The 17633-nt window shown below is 43.4% G+C and overlaps 1 protein-coding gene across 1 annotated transcript in view; it reads left to right on the top strand.

The window, feature by feature from the left end:
• The window catches only part of FEZ2 (fasciculation and elongation protein zeta 2), a 31355-nt gene extending 14974 nt beyond the window's left edge, over positions 1–16381 (top strand). Inside the window, exons 6-9 of the mRNA XM_087823472.1 lie at positions 7886–7966; positions 10104–10179; positions 13034–13099; positions 15482–16381. Of these exons, the coding sequence (XP_087679598.1) occupies positions 7886–7966; positions 10104–10179; positions 13034–13099; positions 15482–15498 (240 nt within the window). The 3' untranslated portion in view covers positions 15499–16381. The remainder of the gene's footprint in view (positions 1–7885; positions 7967–10103; positions 10180–13033; positions 13100–15481) is intronic.
• The last annotated feature ends 1252 nt before the right edge of the window (positions 16382–17633 follow it).

Raw genomic sequence — 17633 nt, 5'->3', positions numbered from 1 at the left:
ATAGCGGGCGTCGGGGGAATTCAGTCGGGGAAGCGAGGGGCGCGAGGCGGGGTAGAAAGGGTGTCTCCAGAGGAGCTTTGGGGCCCCAGTGCGCTGGGAGGCTGGGCCCTGAGCGGCGGAGGCCGTTCCTGACCTCAGCCGCCTGGCTGCTTGGCAGACGAGCGTTCCCGCGGGTGAGAACAAGTTTAGAACCTGAGTCTTTGAATCTGCGTGTCAAGTTTTTTTGTTTTTTGCTCTTTAATTTTTTTTTTTTTTTAAATATATCTTTATTCATCCCAGAGACAGGAAAGGAGAGAGAGAGAGAAACATCAATGATGAGAGAGTCATTGACAGAGCCCGCAACCCGGGCATGTGCCCTGACCGGGAACCGAACCCCTATCGCCCCCATCGCCTGGATCCCAGGTCGACGCTCAACCTCTGAGCCACGCCCGGCCGGGCTCTGCGCTTTCATTTTTCTTAAGGGGTCCTATTAATTTCACTTGACTAAAATTTATCACAGACATTAACTCAGTTATGAGATGCATTTCCTTATTGATTTTGTGGTCTTTGATTTTGCTTTGACCAGTACATTGCCACCTTCGTTTTGTTTATATGAAAGTGTTAGTTTTATTTTTAGAGTGTAGTGATTAGACAGAGGGAAGCATTTCTTAAAGGGCGTGTACCTTTATAGTTTATGGTACTGATAACATGGCAATGCACATCACCCCAAACTAGCTGTAATGATTTGCAATAATATAAATTCTGTCTTCAAAGTCTTGACTTGTTTCTAAGGAAAACTTATCAGAGAATAGATCTCACTGACCACACACTGATGGAATCCAGGAAGGAGAATGCGTCTGGGTTGCTGGGCCACCAGTGAGCAGTTACACAAACAAAAAGAATCTTTCCATTTATAGCCTACTCATTGTTCTGGGTTTGGCCTGTGAGTAAATGGGTGTTTTCTTAGTGCAATGCCCATCTGTCCGTCTGAAGGATATAGCTTATAAACTGACTTTGGAAAAGTTCTCAGATAGGTGGTACACAAAATTTTCAAGAAATGGCAGTGTTGACTGAATAGGTATTTGGTCACTTCCCGTGACTACTCTGGAAAAAAGATGAAAAAACCTAAAACATTTGTTTAAATGTACAATCCTGGAAAGTTCTTTAAAATATCAGGGACAATATATTGTGTCTCTTATTTTAAAAAATCGTACCCTTTAAATTGCCCAGTGGTACAAGTGTGATTAAATAAAATACGTAGTTGAAAGGTCACATAGTGTAGTTGGTAATTTCTGCCTCTCTGCTTTTGGGGAGTACATGTAAATTCTCCACTTACTGCTGTTAACACTTGGCTTCAGGAAATAAATTTATCCCTAAAGGGATTTAAAGGCTTCTTATAACTCCCATATTAAAAGGGTTAGAGTGGATTTGTTGAATAATTTCACATGGCATTTATATTGAGAAGTAGCAAGGCAGCATTTAGGTCTCCCTTGAACCTTTATTAGTCTTGAAATAGATTCATAGTAAGAGTAAATTTTTTTACAATATTTGGACTTGTGAAGTTGCCTCTTGAGAATCCTGATCTATTTGTATCAAAACCTTTAATCAGGCTAGGATCTGCATTGCTAAGCTCGGGTTACTAGTTCCCTCTAGCTTTTCTTAAGCCTAAAATGCTAGAGAAAGACCGTCCCATCTGTGACACAAGGAGCCCGAAACCTAGGATTCTGAACATATTGATAGGCGGGGGTGGAGGCTGGAATGATTAAAGGGCTGTCTGTTAATCAGTGTGCATTTCTTTGAGCTGACTGTGCTGTTTTGAGCATGGTCTTCTTTCTATCCACTGCCTTTTTGTGGAGTGGCCTGCCTTTCTTGCTTCCTCTACCCACTTGGGGGATTTAAAAAACAAAAAAACCTCATCCTTCAAAATCCTGGTCAAGCACTGTCTTCCGTTCCTAGAACCTTCCCCAAGACTCCTCCTCCTCCTCTCTCCTTTTGGGGTTAGGGTTACTCCTCTATTTCTGTTAGCACTGTCATACCATCGTGCATTTTTGTTTGTTTTCATGTCTCTCTGTGGTTTTCTAAGGATAGGAAATGTAACTTTATTTTCTTGGCATCCTTAGGTCCAACATTAGGACCGGCTGAATAAATGCATGAAAGAAAGATAAACTTGCAAATCTGTATTTCAACCCTGGGTCTTTCTGCCAGGTGCTAAACCCATGGAGGCAGAATAGAATAGTAAGAGCTTTGGGTTAAGAGCTATGTTTGAATCCTGCTTCTGCCACTGGGTACATACCCTTAGCATTTCAGAGGGATTAAATGAAATCAATCTTCAAATAGATCTTCAAATACAAAAATATTGCATTATTTGATACTATTTCACTTAAACTCCTAACTTTGAAAATCTTCACATAACATCTTTTTGCTCTGAGACCAAACTTATAAAATAGTAGTTTAATATTCAAGACGTTTTCAAGTATTTATGTGCTTTGGTATAATTTACATTTTCTTAGATCTGTGTTTGTTTTTTTTAAATTACTTGTAGAATTTGCATTTATAACTGCTTTATAGTTCACATTAAAATTACTTGATTTGAAGAAGTGTCAAAATAAGAAAAATCAGTTTTTACATCTTAAGTAATATCTTATTTGCATATTTTTACTTGGTGGTTTTTTTTTTTTATATTAAACTATTGCTTTCAATTCTGTTTTCTCATTTTTTATTTTATTTTAAGAATTTTAATTTATTAAAAATTGCAACTACTGTTTTATAAATTAATTTTGAAAATCATGTCATTCAAATTGCTGAGAATGATGTGATTTATAAAGAATAATAATTATATTTGAATTTCACTTTGTTTTGGAACTTGTGAGTATAAAGAATATTAATGGAGTAAGAGTATGGGTTAGGTGACAAGCATTTCTTAATTACTTTTCCTAACCTTTTTTCTGACATTGAACTTGGATATTGAATTTGTTAAAAGATTTCCCGGCTAGTTAGAGATCTGTACCAGTTGGTGTCAGATGAGTCTAAAAGTTTGGTGGCAGAAATCAGCTGAATTTCCCGGCCTCCTGGTTCGTTTTGCTTTTCTTTGTCCTGGATCCTGCTCCCTGTGAAATTAGTTGACCTGTGACTATGCTCGGCATAGGGCGAGTTGATATGTTTAGTACTCGATAAGAGAATTCACAAGCCACGACACTGCATGTGTTTCTTGTTGCTCTTCAGTGTATGTAGTGTGTTCTAGCTGTATTCTTTCTATTGTTAAGAAAGACCTCGAATTACCTAAAAGGGTTACTTGTTCTCTGTTTTAGCCTTCTGGCTGACTTCTATATTCAGTCATAGACAGTAGTGTCTTTTCCCCACGTTATCTTCAGTCCTTGAGCTAAGAGACTATCATCAGAAACTTGTTATTTCTCAGTTGCCTTTTTTTTTTTTTTTTTTTATGAGGAGAACTTGAAATACTGTTTTTACTGTTTTGGAGAGAGGTAGAAAGGTATGGTTACCTCTCCATGGGAGCTTTGTCCCAAATGTTATTCTAGCCGTTTTAAAGGAATAGCCCAGTCATGTTTTGAATATTTATATTTGCTGAACACTTTGCCAAAGTGCTTCCCAGGGATGATCTCATTGAATCCTCACAACCCTACAAAGTAGACCTCATTACTGTTATTTCTGCTGTTTCATAAATGAGTAAATGAAGGCTCAGTAGAAGTGTGAGGTCACAAAACCAGCATGCACTGGAGCAGGGCTGTGCAGAGCTATGCGGAGGGCTGTGCGGGAGCCCTGGACACCCGCCCTTCACCCATCTGAGTCACGCAGGCCCCTCGTGGATGGGCTTGGAGATCTCGGCTCACTTCTTTGCGTTCTTTCAGATTTTTACAGATTTTTAAAAAACTTCTGTATCTTGTTTTCACTTCGTTGCTCCTGGTTCTGTCTGAGAAAAGTTTCTAGAGAATGGCTGATTTTGAGACTCTTAGTCCAGACTCACGCCAGGAGGGGAAATGGCCCCGAGACAGTTGTGAGTGTCCTCAGTTCCCGTCCTGTGGTTGAGGCCCCGTGCTGAGCGAGCCCCTTCCCGGTCCTGTCCTCGCCCTGTCACTTTGGCACCTAGGCAGCCACAGGGGAACAGTGCAGTGAACACTGTAATGCTTAATCCCTTTCCTGCTTACAGATGGGCCCCTATCAGCAGCTCCGCTCTGAGCAGGGTGTTTTACAGGCTGTGCGCTGCTCCCTAAAGACATGGTGGGGAAGGGTGGGTAGGTGGCCCCATAATCAGACTCCCAGAATCTTCACCAGCGCTTCACTTTGGATTTGACCATTCGGACTCTTTACCTCCGATTTGCGGATGGTATAGATGAAATGGAGGCGGGATTAGGTTTTCTGATGCAGCTGCTATTGCAGTATTTATTTTAATTAAACTATAACAGACAGTAAATAATGTCCTTCATTTCCTTGAGCATTCCGACCCTGAGACTCAGGTCTGTGGGCGCTTTGACATGTCTGCGGTACTTCTCCTCTCCTTCCCTCCTGATAAAATCTAAGCACAGAGAAAGTCTTCCCTCTGGCCCAGTTGAGGGCCTTGAGCACCTGCATCACCGCATCTGCTCTCCAGGTTGTAAATGTGGTCTTTCTCAATGAGGGGAAGGTTACTAACAAGTAAATTTAATCTCTCTGAGGTTTTATCTTTCTCAGATTCATTTTGCCTTCCAAAAGGGGTATTGTTTTTTGGAATTCATAGGGTGGGTGTAAAGCAGACTCTCTTGTGTGCCCTTCAGGGCTCTTCTCCTTCTTCCTGGGCCCGATGCCTAGTCTTTCCCATCCTTGGTCCTTCTGACTCCTTGACCTACTTGCTACTCTCTTCTCCGAGGGGTTCTATGTTTCTTAGTCAGCCATTGTGTTACAAACCAGGCCCACACAGCTTATTTCATCTATATCTTACTGTATTAACCTCCTGCTGACTTTTTAGACCAGTGGACTTCTCAGGAGTCCTTTGTTCACATCTTTGACAAAGAGCTTTATGTCTTGTCATGTCATCTTTCTTCTGTACACCCTCAGATTATTTTTGCCTTTTAGCTGTTTTTAAAAAATTTCATTCCTGCAAGGCCACAAGAGGCCTCATGAGATGGTGATCACAGGCTGGAGACTCCTGCGCTCCGGTCCCGCGAGGGTTACGACATTGGCCTAGCGGACATTGACAGATGCTGCTGAGACCCAGGCACCCTGCTCACTGGGCCTGAGGGAAAGACCTAGTCTTCCTCCTTTCTCAGCACATCCTCACTGCTTCATAATAAAACGAAGCCTTAGCACTAGCTCTGTCATCCGGCCGTGCCGTTCTGTCATCCCAGAGCACTTACGTGTGACCTTTCAGTCCTGTACTATGTGTGCGTGTGCGTGCGTGTGTGTGCTTTCGATCTGACTTCTTAAAAAAGTGTATCTTGGTTGAATTAATTCATAGATTCATAAAATTTACAAATAAGACCTTTAAAAGTGTTATTTTACTCATCTATTTTACAGGCGAGGAAACAGGCCTTGGCAGGAGCAGGGGCTGCCGTCATGTCAGTTAGGGGAAAGCTGGGAAGGGGACCCAGATCTCTCATTTCTTGTTTGACATTTTTCTATCCAAGCTGACTGTTGATTCCAAATACTTTTGACTAAGGTGTAATCCTGGTTTCATATACAAACCTGGAAGTGTTTCCCGGGCCTGAGGAGTATTTGGTGAAGAATTTTGCAATTTAAGCCCATGACTGGAGCAGATGCCTCCTGTGTGCTGAGGGGCTTGCGCTTTGTGGGCGGGGAAAAGGAGTGGACATTGTTTCTGCCCTTAAGGGTTTTGAGAATTGTGTTGAATTTAATAAAAATGATCTACCTGGATCTAACTAAAATTTCCCCTTTTCTTTCTCTGCTGTTTTTCTTTACATCTTGTGCCTCATCTCACTTTGAAAAAATATTGTAATTATCTTTTTTTTTTTTTTTTTTTTTACTATTATCAGACAAACATGCATTGATCCTTAATTATGTGCCGGGCATGGCTGTAAGGACACAGAGTGAGTCCCAGCCTCCAGAGCGTGCTGCCTGTGGGCTGAGGACCCGGAGGACAGACCGTTCCCTGCACTTGATGCAGTGATTCTCACCAGACCAGTTTGCCCCCCAGACCAGGCAGTGGCTGGAAACATTTGTCATTGTCACACTGGGTGGCATGGGGGCAGTGCCACTGGCGTCCTGCTTAGTAGAGGCTAGAGATGCCATTTAACACCTTGCAGAGCATGGCACTGCCCCCAGATCAGAGAACGATAGACCCTAACTGTCAGGGTGTCCAGGCTGAGAGACCGAGGTGTAGTGTGATCATTGTTTCTGGTGCGTTTGTGCCTGGCTCTGTCCCGTGGCGGATGCGTGCGTGCGTTGCTGTTGCCCCTAGCTTGGGTTAGGGTCTGGGCGGCTGAGCTGATCCCGAGGACAGGAGGAATAATGAGGAGGGGGCAGGCACACCGAGCTTTGGGAGTGGTCTGGGCAGCACCTGGAGGCGACAGTTGGGGACATCTGGGGAACAGCAGTGGTTCATGATGACTAGAAGCTGAGGGAGAAAGCCAGAAGGGGAGGGAGGAAGAAAGTCAAGAGGCGGGTGTGCAGGTAGCCAGCCGGAAGCCAGAAAACGGACGGCTTTGTATGCTGTCCTTCAAGGCTGTGGGAGACCAGAGAGAGGTTTTAAGTGGGTCGTTACATTCTCAGATTTGTCGTTTGGAAGGGTAACGCCAGTGATTCAAAGAGAGCTAATTGCAAGGAGATGGCTAGGGATATAGAGTGAAAAAACAAATTATGTATTAGTGTTTCTAGAAAATAATTTGGACTCATGGACCCCTGAAAGGGTTTCAGGGATCTCCTGGGGGGGGGGGGGGCCTGGATCACACATTGAGAGCCACTGGGCTAAACTATACATTTCTTGAGGGCAGAGACCATTGTCTTGGTTTCCTTTTTTCTGTTCCTGGGATCCTTGTGAAATACCCTTTATCTTGATTCCTCAGATGTGTTTACTGAGCCACTTTCCCCTATAAAATTCCAGGGAAAGGAGCCATCCAGTGAGTCAGGACTGAACTTCCCTTAGTTAGTCATGGTGCAAGAATTCATCTAAACCCTTTGACTCTGCAGCCACTGAGGTGCCACCGGACACTTCTCACTGTGTCTGATCACAGGGTAGACTGGCCACAAATCAAGATAAGACATTTGGAAAGAAATATTTCCTTTTCAGTACAATGAATTCTAGGAAGTCTTGAAGGTTGCCAGGTAGAATTGTTTCCTAGGAATGCAGTGGAAAAGTCCTTGCAGAAGAGCTAGGAGCCTGGCTGGCACGTGGGCCCACTGTGCTCTTCCGGTTTACATTCCTGCACCAGGGCAGTGGCCGGTGGCCCGAGAGCAAGTGGAAGCAGTCGTGAGCTCTCCAAGTGACAGCCTTTCATTTGCCAAGGGCTGTGTTCGTGTTCTCCAAACTTAAGGTAGAACTGTGCAAACTCAGGCTGAAAATACGCACACTGTTGGTATTAAGTTTTCAGACTTTTGATAAAATGTAGGTAAGCAACATCAAAAGGTATCCTAAAAACTCCGTGGTTAGTTTTGCATAAAACAGGTATGTGTACAACTTACGATGTTTACATTGGAGCAAATTTATCAGCTGCGTTAGGAAAAAATCTTCCTGAATATAGTGGCATAAAAGCAGCCGCCTTTGCATTTGACTTACAAAGAAATGGAAGCAAAGACAGTTTGCAATCAGCATGAGTTTGTCTGCTTTATCTGAATGAGCAGCGGCATTTTCTAACTGCTTGCCTGTCGGCACACAAGTCACCTGTGGTACATTCTTCCTAACAGCCTCTGAACTTCTGTCTCTGTCCTTTCCTTCCCGGCCGTACATTGCCGCCTCTAGCGCCTCAGCATGGAAGGGATCTCACATGTCATTCAGAATGGGCTCCGCCACACCTTTGGAAATTCGGGTGGAGAGAAACAGGTGCTCGGTTACGCTTATTTCCCTCATTCTCTGCTTTTCCATTCTCTGTGTAAGTGATGGCCCTGAAGGCTGGCAGTTTCACTAATTTACTAAGACTTGCTTAAAAGAGAAACGAAGGTTTATCCTATTTATAGTCTTGATAATGCATAGAATCTCCCTTTAGGAAAAAGCATTTTCAAATTGGACAGTAGACTAAATGCGTTCTTAATGCATGTTTTAGAGCTCCGTTTTTCACTCTCACCTTTAAACAAATAGATATTAACACATATACTTAATGAATTGCATGTGTAGAATATGTAATTGTGAAAAACAACTAGAATATGCTACTCTAATTCTAAAAGTTTAAGAAACAAGATCTCATTTTGGGGAAAGAAAACCAAGTGTTGCTATCTTTTAGGTTACAGTTCTAGGTCAAAAGTGTCTATAGAGTATAACTTACCTCCTTTTAAATGCTATTTGTGTGTCATTCAGGTGTAGCATATAGTCAGCCAACTCACTCGTTTACCGAAGGCACAAAACATTATCTTTACAAACTCACACATGGATATATGGGTATAGCAGTTTGCTTTTTATTAACGAATTTGCATAAACTCAGGAATATCATGAACATGGGGAACACATCTACATTGAGTGTGATTAAAATTACTTTTCACATTTGAAATTTTCACCTCACAAGGAAAACCCTTCAGTTTAGCTCTTAAGATTGAGAAAGTGCAGAATGCACTGTAGGCAGTTTATCAAAAGAAGGCGTTCGAGCCTGGGGTTTTTACTGGGAGATTTTCTGTATTGCTTAGGGCGGGGAATAACCAACATGAAATAACCCTCACACTGGCATTTGTAGCTTATGAAGGGGTTGCACGCAGGGATGGCTGAATATTTTTTAAATTTAATTTTGGTGCTTCTCACCTCTCTCAAACCCACAAGATGGCAAAATAACTCCCCAGCTGCCCCAGCACGCGGGAGCCAGGCCGGACGCACGCCCAGGCGGCTCCCCGCGCTTCTGGGGCTGTCACACAGGCCTTCAGTGAGGCCAGGAGGACACCTTTCCAGCTCCTGGGTATTCACAGGAAACATACTCGGGTGCACAACTGGGCATCACCTTGGACAGGTCTACGCCAAAAAGGTGACGGAAAACGTTTCTTAAAGATTGAACAATTCACACTTTTTCAACTTTTCTGAACCTAGGGATCCAGTTATTGTTCAGTAACGTCATTTTGGGATCAAATCACTCAAAGGCGATTAGGAAGAGGGCTGAGATGTGGGCGGGGCTAGGTAGTGGGAGGGGCCAAAGAGATTCCCAGGAAAACCAGTGGATCCCTAGATGAGCCTCTGCAGACTGCACTCAGCTGCAGTTTTTGGGGGAGTGGCCAGAATAGGAGAATCTGAGCAATAATTTTTGGATTGTGCTTTCATGGGACACAATTATAGGGCATAAGTGATACTGTGAGCCATTACACTAAACGAGGCTGTCTCAGTTTCAGACGTGGATTTTCATTGTTCATTCCCTTGGGCCACTCTCTCCCACTTTTCTCCTTTCCTTTAATACCTTTAAGCATTTATAACTACTTACACAAAATTCGAAATAACAATATTAATAATATAATGTAATACACCTCTTAAATGATTTGGGTAAATGTGTCTGTTAGTTTCTGGAAGAAGCTAGTATGTGTTTCTAAAATTGCCAGGTCGTTCATGTGACCATTTTGTTCAACCCCAAAAAATGGTCTGAGATAGAATTATTTGGCTGCTGGGAATTATTTTGTTATGCAGAACTGCTACAACTACGTTTTTAGTTAGAGTTACTGTTTTAAAAATGTGTTGAAAAATATGCAAGGAGAATGTTAGATAAGACTTCACTTTAAAAATGAACACGTTGAACAAATTATCCATAGACCTACTCCTGTGAAAGTTTTAATAACTGAAAGGTGAAAAAAATGAGTATTTATGTTGATACTGGGCTTGGATGAAGCAGATAGAGGTGGGTAAAAAATGAACTCCAGCTGAGACAGTGAGATACCTGTGTTCATTACTAACGTAACTCATGTTTCATGTTATAAAATAGACCTCTGGTACTTTATCTAATTTTTGCAGATCAGGTAATTCAGATTTTAGTGACACATTTTTTTTAACTTGGCAGTACTTGACGACAATTATTCCTTATGAGAAAAAAAATGGGCCTCCATCTGTTGAAGATCTCCAAATATTAACAAAAAGTGAGTAAAGACAAAATTAAACTATTATCTTTTGCTGATTCTCAATACTGATTTTAGTTGGCTGGCTACATTGCTGTTGTTATTGTTTTATTGGTTTCGGGTAGCAAATGATGGGTGTCATCCTATATTCTTTTGCGAATGAAACTATACATGGTTATGACATCTAATGCAACACTAAATCTAGAGTTGATTTATGGTTTTAAAAATTTTTTTATTTTCTGGCCTCTTAAAATATGTACAGGCTGAACTTTTTTAGGGGGGGACGTAACTTGATTCTCCATTACCGTTTGTATGTTTAAGAACATACCCATTTATCAGTTAATAAGTGCTTCATGGATCTTACGTAAATATGACTGTCAATAACTGATTAGGAAAGATTTAGAATAAGTATGACTAACATACACTTTCTCTCTTTATTTTTAATGAATGTAGAACCCTAGGCAGTAGTTATAGGTAGAACATAAATTGATGGTGATAATTTAAAAATGTTCATTCAATCAGCAAACATTTGATGGAGACCTACTCTGTACCAGGTCATGTTCTGGGCACATGGGATACTTTAGTGGACAAAGCAGACAAAAATCTCTAAATCTAACAAAAGTAACCTATCAGACCTACCTATACATGATATCGAGTGTCTCCTATGATAGCCATAAATGAGGCCTGAGTTCTGGTTCTGTTCCTGTCACTTACAGGGATATCCTTAGAAATCACTTAACCCTCTCTTGGTCATAGTGAAAAATGCAGCTAAAAATAATCGCTCCATTTACCTCATAGTAAGTAAGTAAATTAATGTACAAGGTGGGGCAAAAGTAGGTTTGCAATTGTTCGTATGGAAAATAATACAATAATTAATAAATAGTGCAAGAATAAACTTTGTATTTCACGTACTCACAACTGTAAACCTACTTTTGCCCGCCCTGTATATGTGATTTGGGGTAGCTCAGTCCCTTAGCCTTGTTTTTCCTGAAGGGACTGAATTTGCTGATCTGTTAGGTTCTTTCTAACTGTAAATATCTGTGATGTTAAAGGGGAGCCAGATGAGAGCATCACATGAATGGAGATTGGTGATGCTCTTTTGGGAGAGGACATGGAGACATGGGTCCGGGAGCACAAGGAAGAAGCGAGTGTCTCGTTTACTAGCTGCCTGCCTGCTAACCGGAAGCTTTTATTCGTTCCTTTGGAGACTAGTACTTTAAAAACATTTAATGCTTAAATATGGATAAATCAAGTGATGCCAGTCAGTCTAAAATAAAGAATTAAGAGATTGGGTGGCTAGCTCTCTAATTTTCAGGAAGAACTTAGGAAGTTTTGAGTGTCCAAGATCACACAGGGGAATGGTTAATCACAGGGCTGGGCCTCTTAATTCCCACTTTTAATGATGCTGGCTTTTGGCTTGTGGTTTTATAAAGAATTGAAAACAAATCTAAAATATGATTGGAAGCAGAAATAATGGACTTAGTTGCCCTCTAAGATGGGAACATAAATACTGCCTAGAAGTTAGGAATTACTGAGAGACCTCGCCTTCTCAGGTCAAGGACAAACATTTGCCCGGTCAAACCAAGGTCATCATAATTCCCATGTCAGAGTGTCCGCAGACCGACTCTTAGGTGATACCGTCCTAGTTTGACGCAGCTTGGAATCTCCGGGTGAGGGAACATGCGTAGGTGTGTGAGTGCACGTCCAAGTTAATACAGTTACGAGGACAGGGTTGTTGAAGATCAGAAAGTGGCCATCTCCGGAGAACTTTGGTGAGAGCCTGAGTCTCTGCTCCCACCGCCTGTGGATGGTAGCCCAGGGGAAGGAGGCCCTGGGAGGCAGTGTTTGTGGTTACGTAGCCTTCCTGGTAGAAGCCATCGGAGGTGAAATAATAAGAGTTATAAGAGTTAGAATAATATTAGTCGCCTTAACAATTACGGCCAATGCTTGCGCAGCGTGTCACGCGCCAGGCACTATTCTGGTCCGTCACATCGGAACTAGTAACTGCACACTCAAGCCTTTGGGGCGGGTAGCTACTCTCCTCTTACGGCGAGGGGCCTGGCGCCCTGCGTGGTGAAGCAACTCGCTGGCAGCCCCCTGAGGCGGCGGCAGGGCCGGGCTTCAGCCCGGGAGCGCCGATGGCACTCACTGCGTCGCACTGTCCTGTCTGGGGGGAGAGAGGCATTTTCCCCACGACGCTCCGGAGGACATTAGAGTGTCAGCCACTGCAGAAGTACAGTATTTGTTTGTGGGCTTAGCTGTACCTGGGTGGTCTAGGGTTTTTTTTAACCACTATAATAGCTGTTTTTTTTCCTGTTTTGTTCTTGCTTAGAGATAAAATGGGCAGGTTCCCTTTAGGACAAGGCGCATTCACCCAGGTTCCTAGGTAGGTAGAGGCCGCGGCAGCCTGGCCGGTGGTGCTTCGTGGGCGTCTGGTCTTCCTTTTGGTCTTTTCTTTAGAAGTTCCAAGAAGGCTGGCAGATACGCAGCTTGGAGGGCAGATACGCAGCTCGGAGAGCACAGCTAAGTGCCCATCTGCAGCACCGAGGCTCCCGCGCTTTGTGGGAACCCTCTCCAGCGTTTACACGGCACCGAGGCTCCGTGAGAGTCAGCGGGCTCTTTCCTGCCTCCGCTGTCCGTGAAACCGGGGAAGTGACCCTCCGGGGACCGGGACAGCCTTCCCTGCATAAGGACTTACTCAACTAAAATAAACTCCTGAGCACTTGCAGGTGTAGTCCCTCACCTAGCAAACACTGATTTGGGTGAATTGGTTATACCACGTAATTAACGAAGACTGAGGCTACAGTGATTGGAATTAAATGGTATTTTTGATCTGAATTTGAATTCTGCCTTTCCCTTCTCTCTTATTTCGTAGTCCTTCGTGCCATGAAAGAGGACAGTGAGAGAGTCCCGAGCTTGTTAACTGATTATATACTGAAAGGTGAGTGGTGCAGTGGCTTTCGAGCAGTGGTCGGGAGGTTCTGATTAGTCAGTAAGTGCATGGTCTTGCTGAGAGAGTAAAAGTAACTTTCAAAAGCACAACCTTGATTAATCTCATTTATGCAGGGTGAGGACACATGGCTTAATGTGCTACCAACATTATAAATTCTGGTTCCATAAAACTTAACTTTTACTCAGGTCCTGGGGGGGCAATCATTTCCATGGCTAAATTATAAACATCGAGGCAGGGAGTGGAGGAAATAGTATGGAAATATTGCCGTAATTAGGAGTCATTAAGAGTCTCAGCTGTCGGCACTGGGAGGGCTTGAGAGGGTGGTCTCTGCATCCTGGGGCCAGTGCGAAGAGGATGGGTCGGTAGGATGGGTGAGGGAGGGAACAGTTACCCCGTGAACAGTTCAAGGGGACTGGAACAGGGGTTGGTGTGAGGGACAGGGAGGGCAGCAGGCAAAATGAAAGGAATGGACCTGCATGAGCCCAGGACAGTGGAAAATGAGCCGTAAATCTTAGGCGCAAGCTGCAGATCACACAGGATGGGCATGGTGACGGGGCAGATGGTCATGAGGTCGCCTACTTTCTCGGGGAAGAGCAAAATCTGGATGAGAGGGACTGAAGAATTTAGTTACAGGCAAAACTGATACTTTTCAGTGAAATGACATTTTGAAAAGTAGCAGTTACTCAGGTGACAGATTTTCAGAGCATCACAAAATGCACCCTGTGGTGGTTGATCCACTTGAAGAGCAATTTCTTCTGGTAACTTTTCTTTTTTTGGGTTTTCTCCCTCCTCTCTCAGTTGTTAGTTTAACATAAGGTTGGGACTTCTGAGATGTTAGGTAACTCAGATGGGACATTCCTTCAACCATAGCTTCAGCGAGGGAATCTCAGGGTAGGCACCAGCAGCTAAAAGGGAGCAATACTAGCGTCACCTATGAGGGGCTTGATGTGGAGCCAGCCAGCCAGCCATTAGTTAACAGAGGGCAGGAAAGACATCGTGGTTTGTGTGTTTGTTTTTCATAAGCTGTGTTTTTCTGATGAAGGCTTTTTCTTCTGATTACATTCTGATTTTTTAAAGTATCTGACACCTTTGTTTGCTTTTGTGTTGTGCTAGCGTTGGTATGAAGCTGGATTGTTCTGAGGTTGGTTCTTACAGATGTGGAACAGGAATGAGATGAACATAAAGGACATGTTCATTTCTAATTGTCGTGGGTCCCCAGGGCCTTGCCAGGAGGGGCAGAGAAGGAATGGGCTGCTGACACATTCTCTAGCTAGTCTATCTGACTTCATGGGAGAATTTTATGACCCGGAGAAGAGTGTCTGGGGGGAAATGATTTTTAATTTTTCCCTCTAAAACCCAGGCTGTACTTGTGAACCTAAACCGCACGCCTCAGGGAAGGAGCACCCATCCAGCTCTGCTCCCGCGCTCAGGCCGCGGGCTCCTCCGTGAGCCCCGGGCTCTCTGCTCTGTACCTGCTTCTGCCCAGCTGCTCGGATGCATGTCTTGTGATTTTGTCTTGTGATTTTGGCTTGGCTTTGTGTTGGAAGGACTGGGTGGAAAAGCAGCGAGGGTTCAGACGAAAGTGGTGACAGTGTCACCCAAGAAAATGGAGGGGAATGGAACTCCCAGAGGTGTTCAGGTGCACGGGAAGGTGACGACATGGGGCGATTTCAGTGCCAGTTTCCACCCATCCTGGAAACCCACCACCAGCCGATTCCTCTCCCTCTGGGACCAGTAGTAGGACCCTTGCCTGGGGAGGGGTGTTGCTCCATGGAGAGCTTGCCTTCTCTTTTCTTGGTGGCCTTTCTTTTCTTGTTTTACCACCAGTGACCGTGGCCTGGCCGCCTACATTAAAGTAATTTGAATGTGCAGGTGAGAAGTGCAAGAAGGTAGAAAGGTGGCCTCACCGGCCTGAGGAAGGCGGGAGGGTGCTGCAGGGCCACGTGAGCCGCCTCGCCCCCCGCAGCCAACAGCTGAGCCAAAGGCTAGGAGTGCGGTGCGGCTGCCACCCTGCCGACCCTAGACAGGGACAGACACGCGTGCAGAGGCTGGCACCTGCCTTCTGAGTCTGCTTTGTTACAAGCCTCATGGTGCAGGGCTAACGTTATGGGCTTCTCTCTAAGGGGTGCCCTAAGAGACATGGTCTTGTGGTATCTCATTTCCGGGCAAGTCTAATAAACGTCTTAAGAGAACGTTTCATTGTTGGGTGTAGCCTTTAAAAACTCTTTTTTAAATTGCTACTATAGATCCTTGCATTAATAGTTCTCATTACTTACTGGTGTTTTTTACATAGCTGTAAGATGTGTATAAAATGAATATGCATCCTGTGTAAAAAGATAAATACGCATTTGTGTTTTTTTCTCCCTCCAGTTCTGTGTCCCACATAGGGCGGCCTCACGGCGAGGAGCTAGGTTTCCTGCAGCGTTGCTCGAGAGCCGGCCCCCCTTGCCTCCCCGCCAGCGGAAACTCGCACACCCGAACTTGGATTTGTGACGCAGTATTAAGAGATCACGCCTTCACTCATTCTTTATATTACGAACCAAGAGAAACGTGGCACCATTTTGAATTCTGGGGATGGCTTTTTGTTAAATACGAACAATTCTGAGCTCTCCTCCAACTTTGTAGAGCAGGAGGGTGATACATGGATTATGCATGTGCATTTGTTTTTTATTAACTGTATGCCCATTTGCGTTTTTATGGCTCTCTAGACCTAAACTACATGGAAGAACTGGATTAAGCCATTGAGAGATTTATACTATAGCTGTTTTTTGGTGATGGCAAAAACCAACACTGATTTTTAAAAGAAAATTGTCAGTATAAATAGCACCCACCAGTATTGTCCAGAGACAGAAACTTGAGCTCGTCTCACAAGTGAAACCAGAATGTGTTATTTTGGCTTAATGCTTAGTGAATGTTGGAACTGTTGGTGATGACTGGTTTTAGAGGTTGCTGCGTATTTTACCGCTGATCAAATTTTAACCATTAAGTTGCCACTTACTTGCAGAATCTTGTTTAACTTTAGATGTTTGTGTTCTGTTTCACGTGTCTGTGAAGTGTCCTTTAAAAGGGGTCTGTATCCTTAAGGTGCTTAAGAAGCTGTAAGCTGCAGCATTGCCCGCCCCCCACTACTGTGTTACAGTGCCTCATGCCTGCGTGTCCTCCCCAAGTGCTAATCCTAGAAACAGCCGCTCCTGGATACTAATCACTAGCCATGAAACACTTCTGCCCGTTCCAGTCAAGTCAGTGTCCTTCAATAAACGCTGAAAAGAACGTCGTGTGCCTGAGAGCTGTTTTTTATTTTCAGAGTTCTGGGTGTCGTCTTTAATGATTTCTCTCCCCTGCAGCGCCGGAGTCTTCCCCTCATTACTCCACACACTGCCCATCACTGGCGAGGCCGACCAGCCTCCTGATGTAAGGGGTGGGCAGAGGGACGCCTCGGGTTGCTGAGCTGCCGGGGAACGACAGGAGTGCTCCCTTTCTGAGCCTGTGCGACATTCACGGGGAGTAAGAGTCTGTACAGCTGCTGACGACCCCGCGGGTCGGCCGATGGACAGCCCCCAAACAGAAGGACTGCCTGTCTCTCTAACCCCAGGTGTGGGATTACTTTGAAAGTTCCAAGGTGTGATTTAAAGTTCCAAGTGTTTATTTGCTGCCAAGAACCAAACTGAAAGCATCCCCCTCACAGCTCTGGCTTTAAAGAAAACGAACAAACCGAGGCGCTCCAGTCACGCCAAGTGCCTGCCATAGATCTATTTTATTCTCCAGGAAATTATATTTGTTTTTCTTTAACAAGAGCACAACAGGAACCAAAGTAGAAGAGGAACAGATACAGCACTCAGGATAAATCATATCTTTAAAATAATAATAACAAAATTTACACCTTGCCCTATATCCTGTTAGTATTTTCATAATGTGGCCATGATTGAAAAACAAAAAGCAAGCATTTACAATTTTTTTGATAAAGACTTTTTATGCCAGGAATGGATTAATTGTCAACAAAATTTTATAATAATCAGGCTGATGTAAATCTAGTTTGGTAACATCATATCATTAACAAATTTATTTTGGAAATAGATAAAAATATTGCCCCTTGATAATAAATCTTTTTTTCTTTGATGCAAACAGCTAGAACACCCTTTTCTCTTTTTTTTTTGATATTCTAAGACAAAGAAAATGGTTAATCTTCAGATTAATAAATTAGGTCATTATAATAATAAATTAATTTTTTTTTAAAGTTCAGCAACCTCTGTCCAAGTATTTACAACAATACTTGGAAGTTTCTTTACAAAACAGAACACATTTTCTTTTCACATTAAGCATACTGGGTATCTGTGTCTTTCACAACAAGCATTTTTAAAAGAAAAAAAAAAAAATCAATGCACAAGTGGGTAATTAGTATAAAAGTGCTAAGAGCTGTTTGAAAAGTCAACACTATAGTATACAGTCAGTTATATTTGAGGCAAACTACAACAAACTTCCAGCTTATTATGGACAATATTCCAGTAGTTGTTTCAAACAGTTG

The sequence above is a fragment of the Miniopterus natalensis genome, chromosome 13 (assembly GCF_054644295.1).
Source record: "Miniopterus natalensis isolate mMinNat1 chromosome 13, mMinNat1.hap1, whole genome shotgun sequence".
Classification (NCBI taxonomy): Eukaryota; Metazoa; Chordata; class Mammalia; order Chiroptera; family Miniopteridae; genus Miniopterus; species Miniopterus natalensis.
This window is presented reverse-complemented; position numbering and strand designations above follow the sequence as displayed.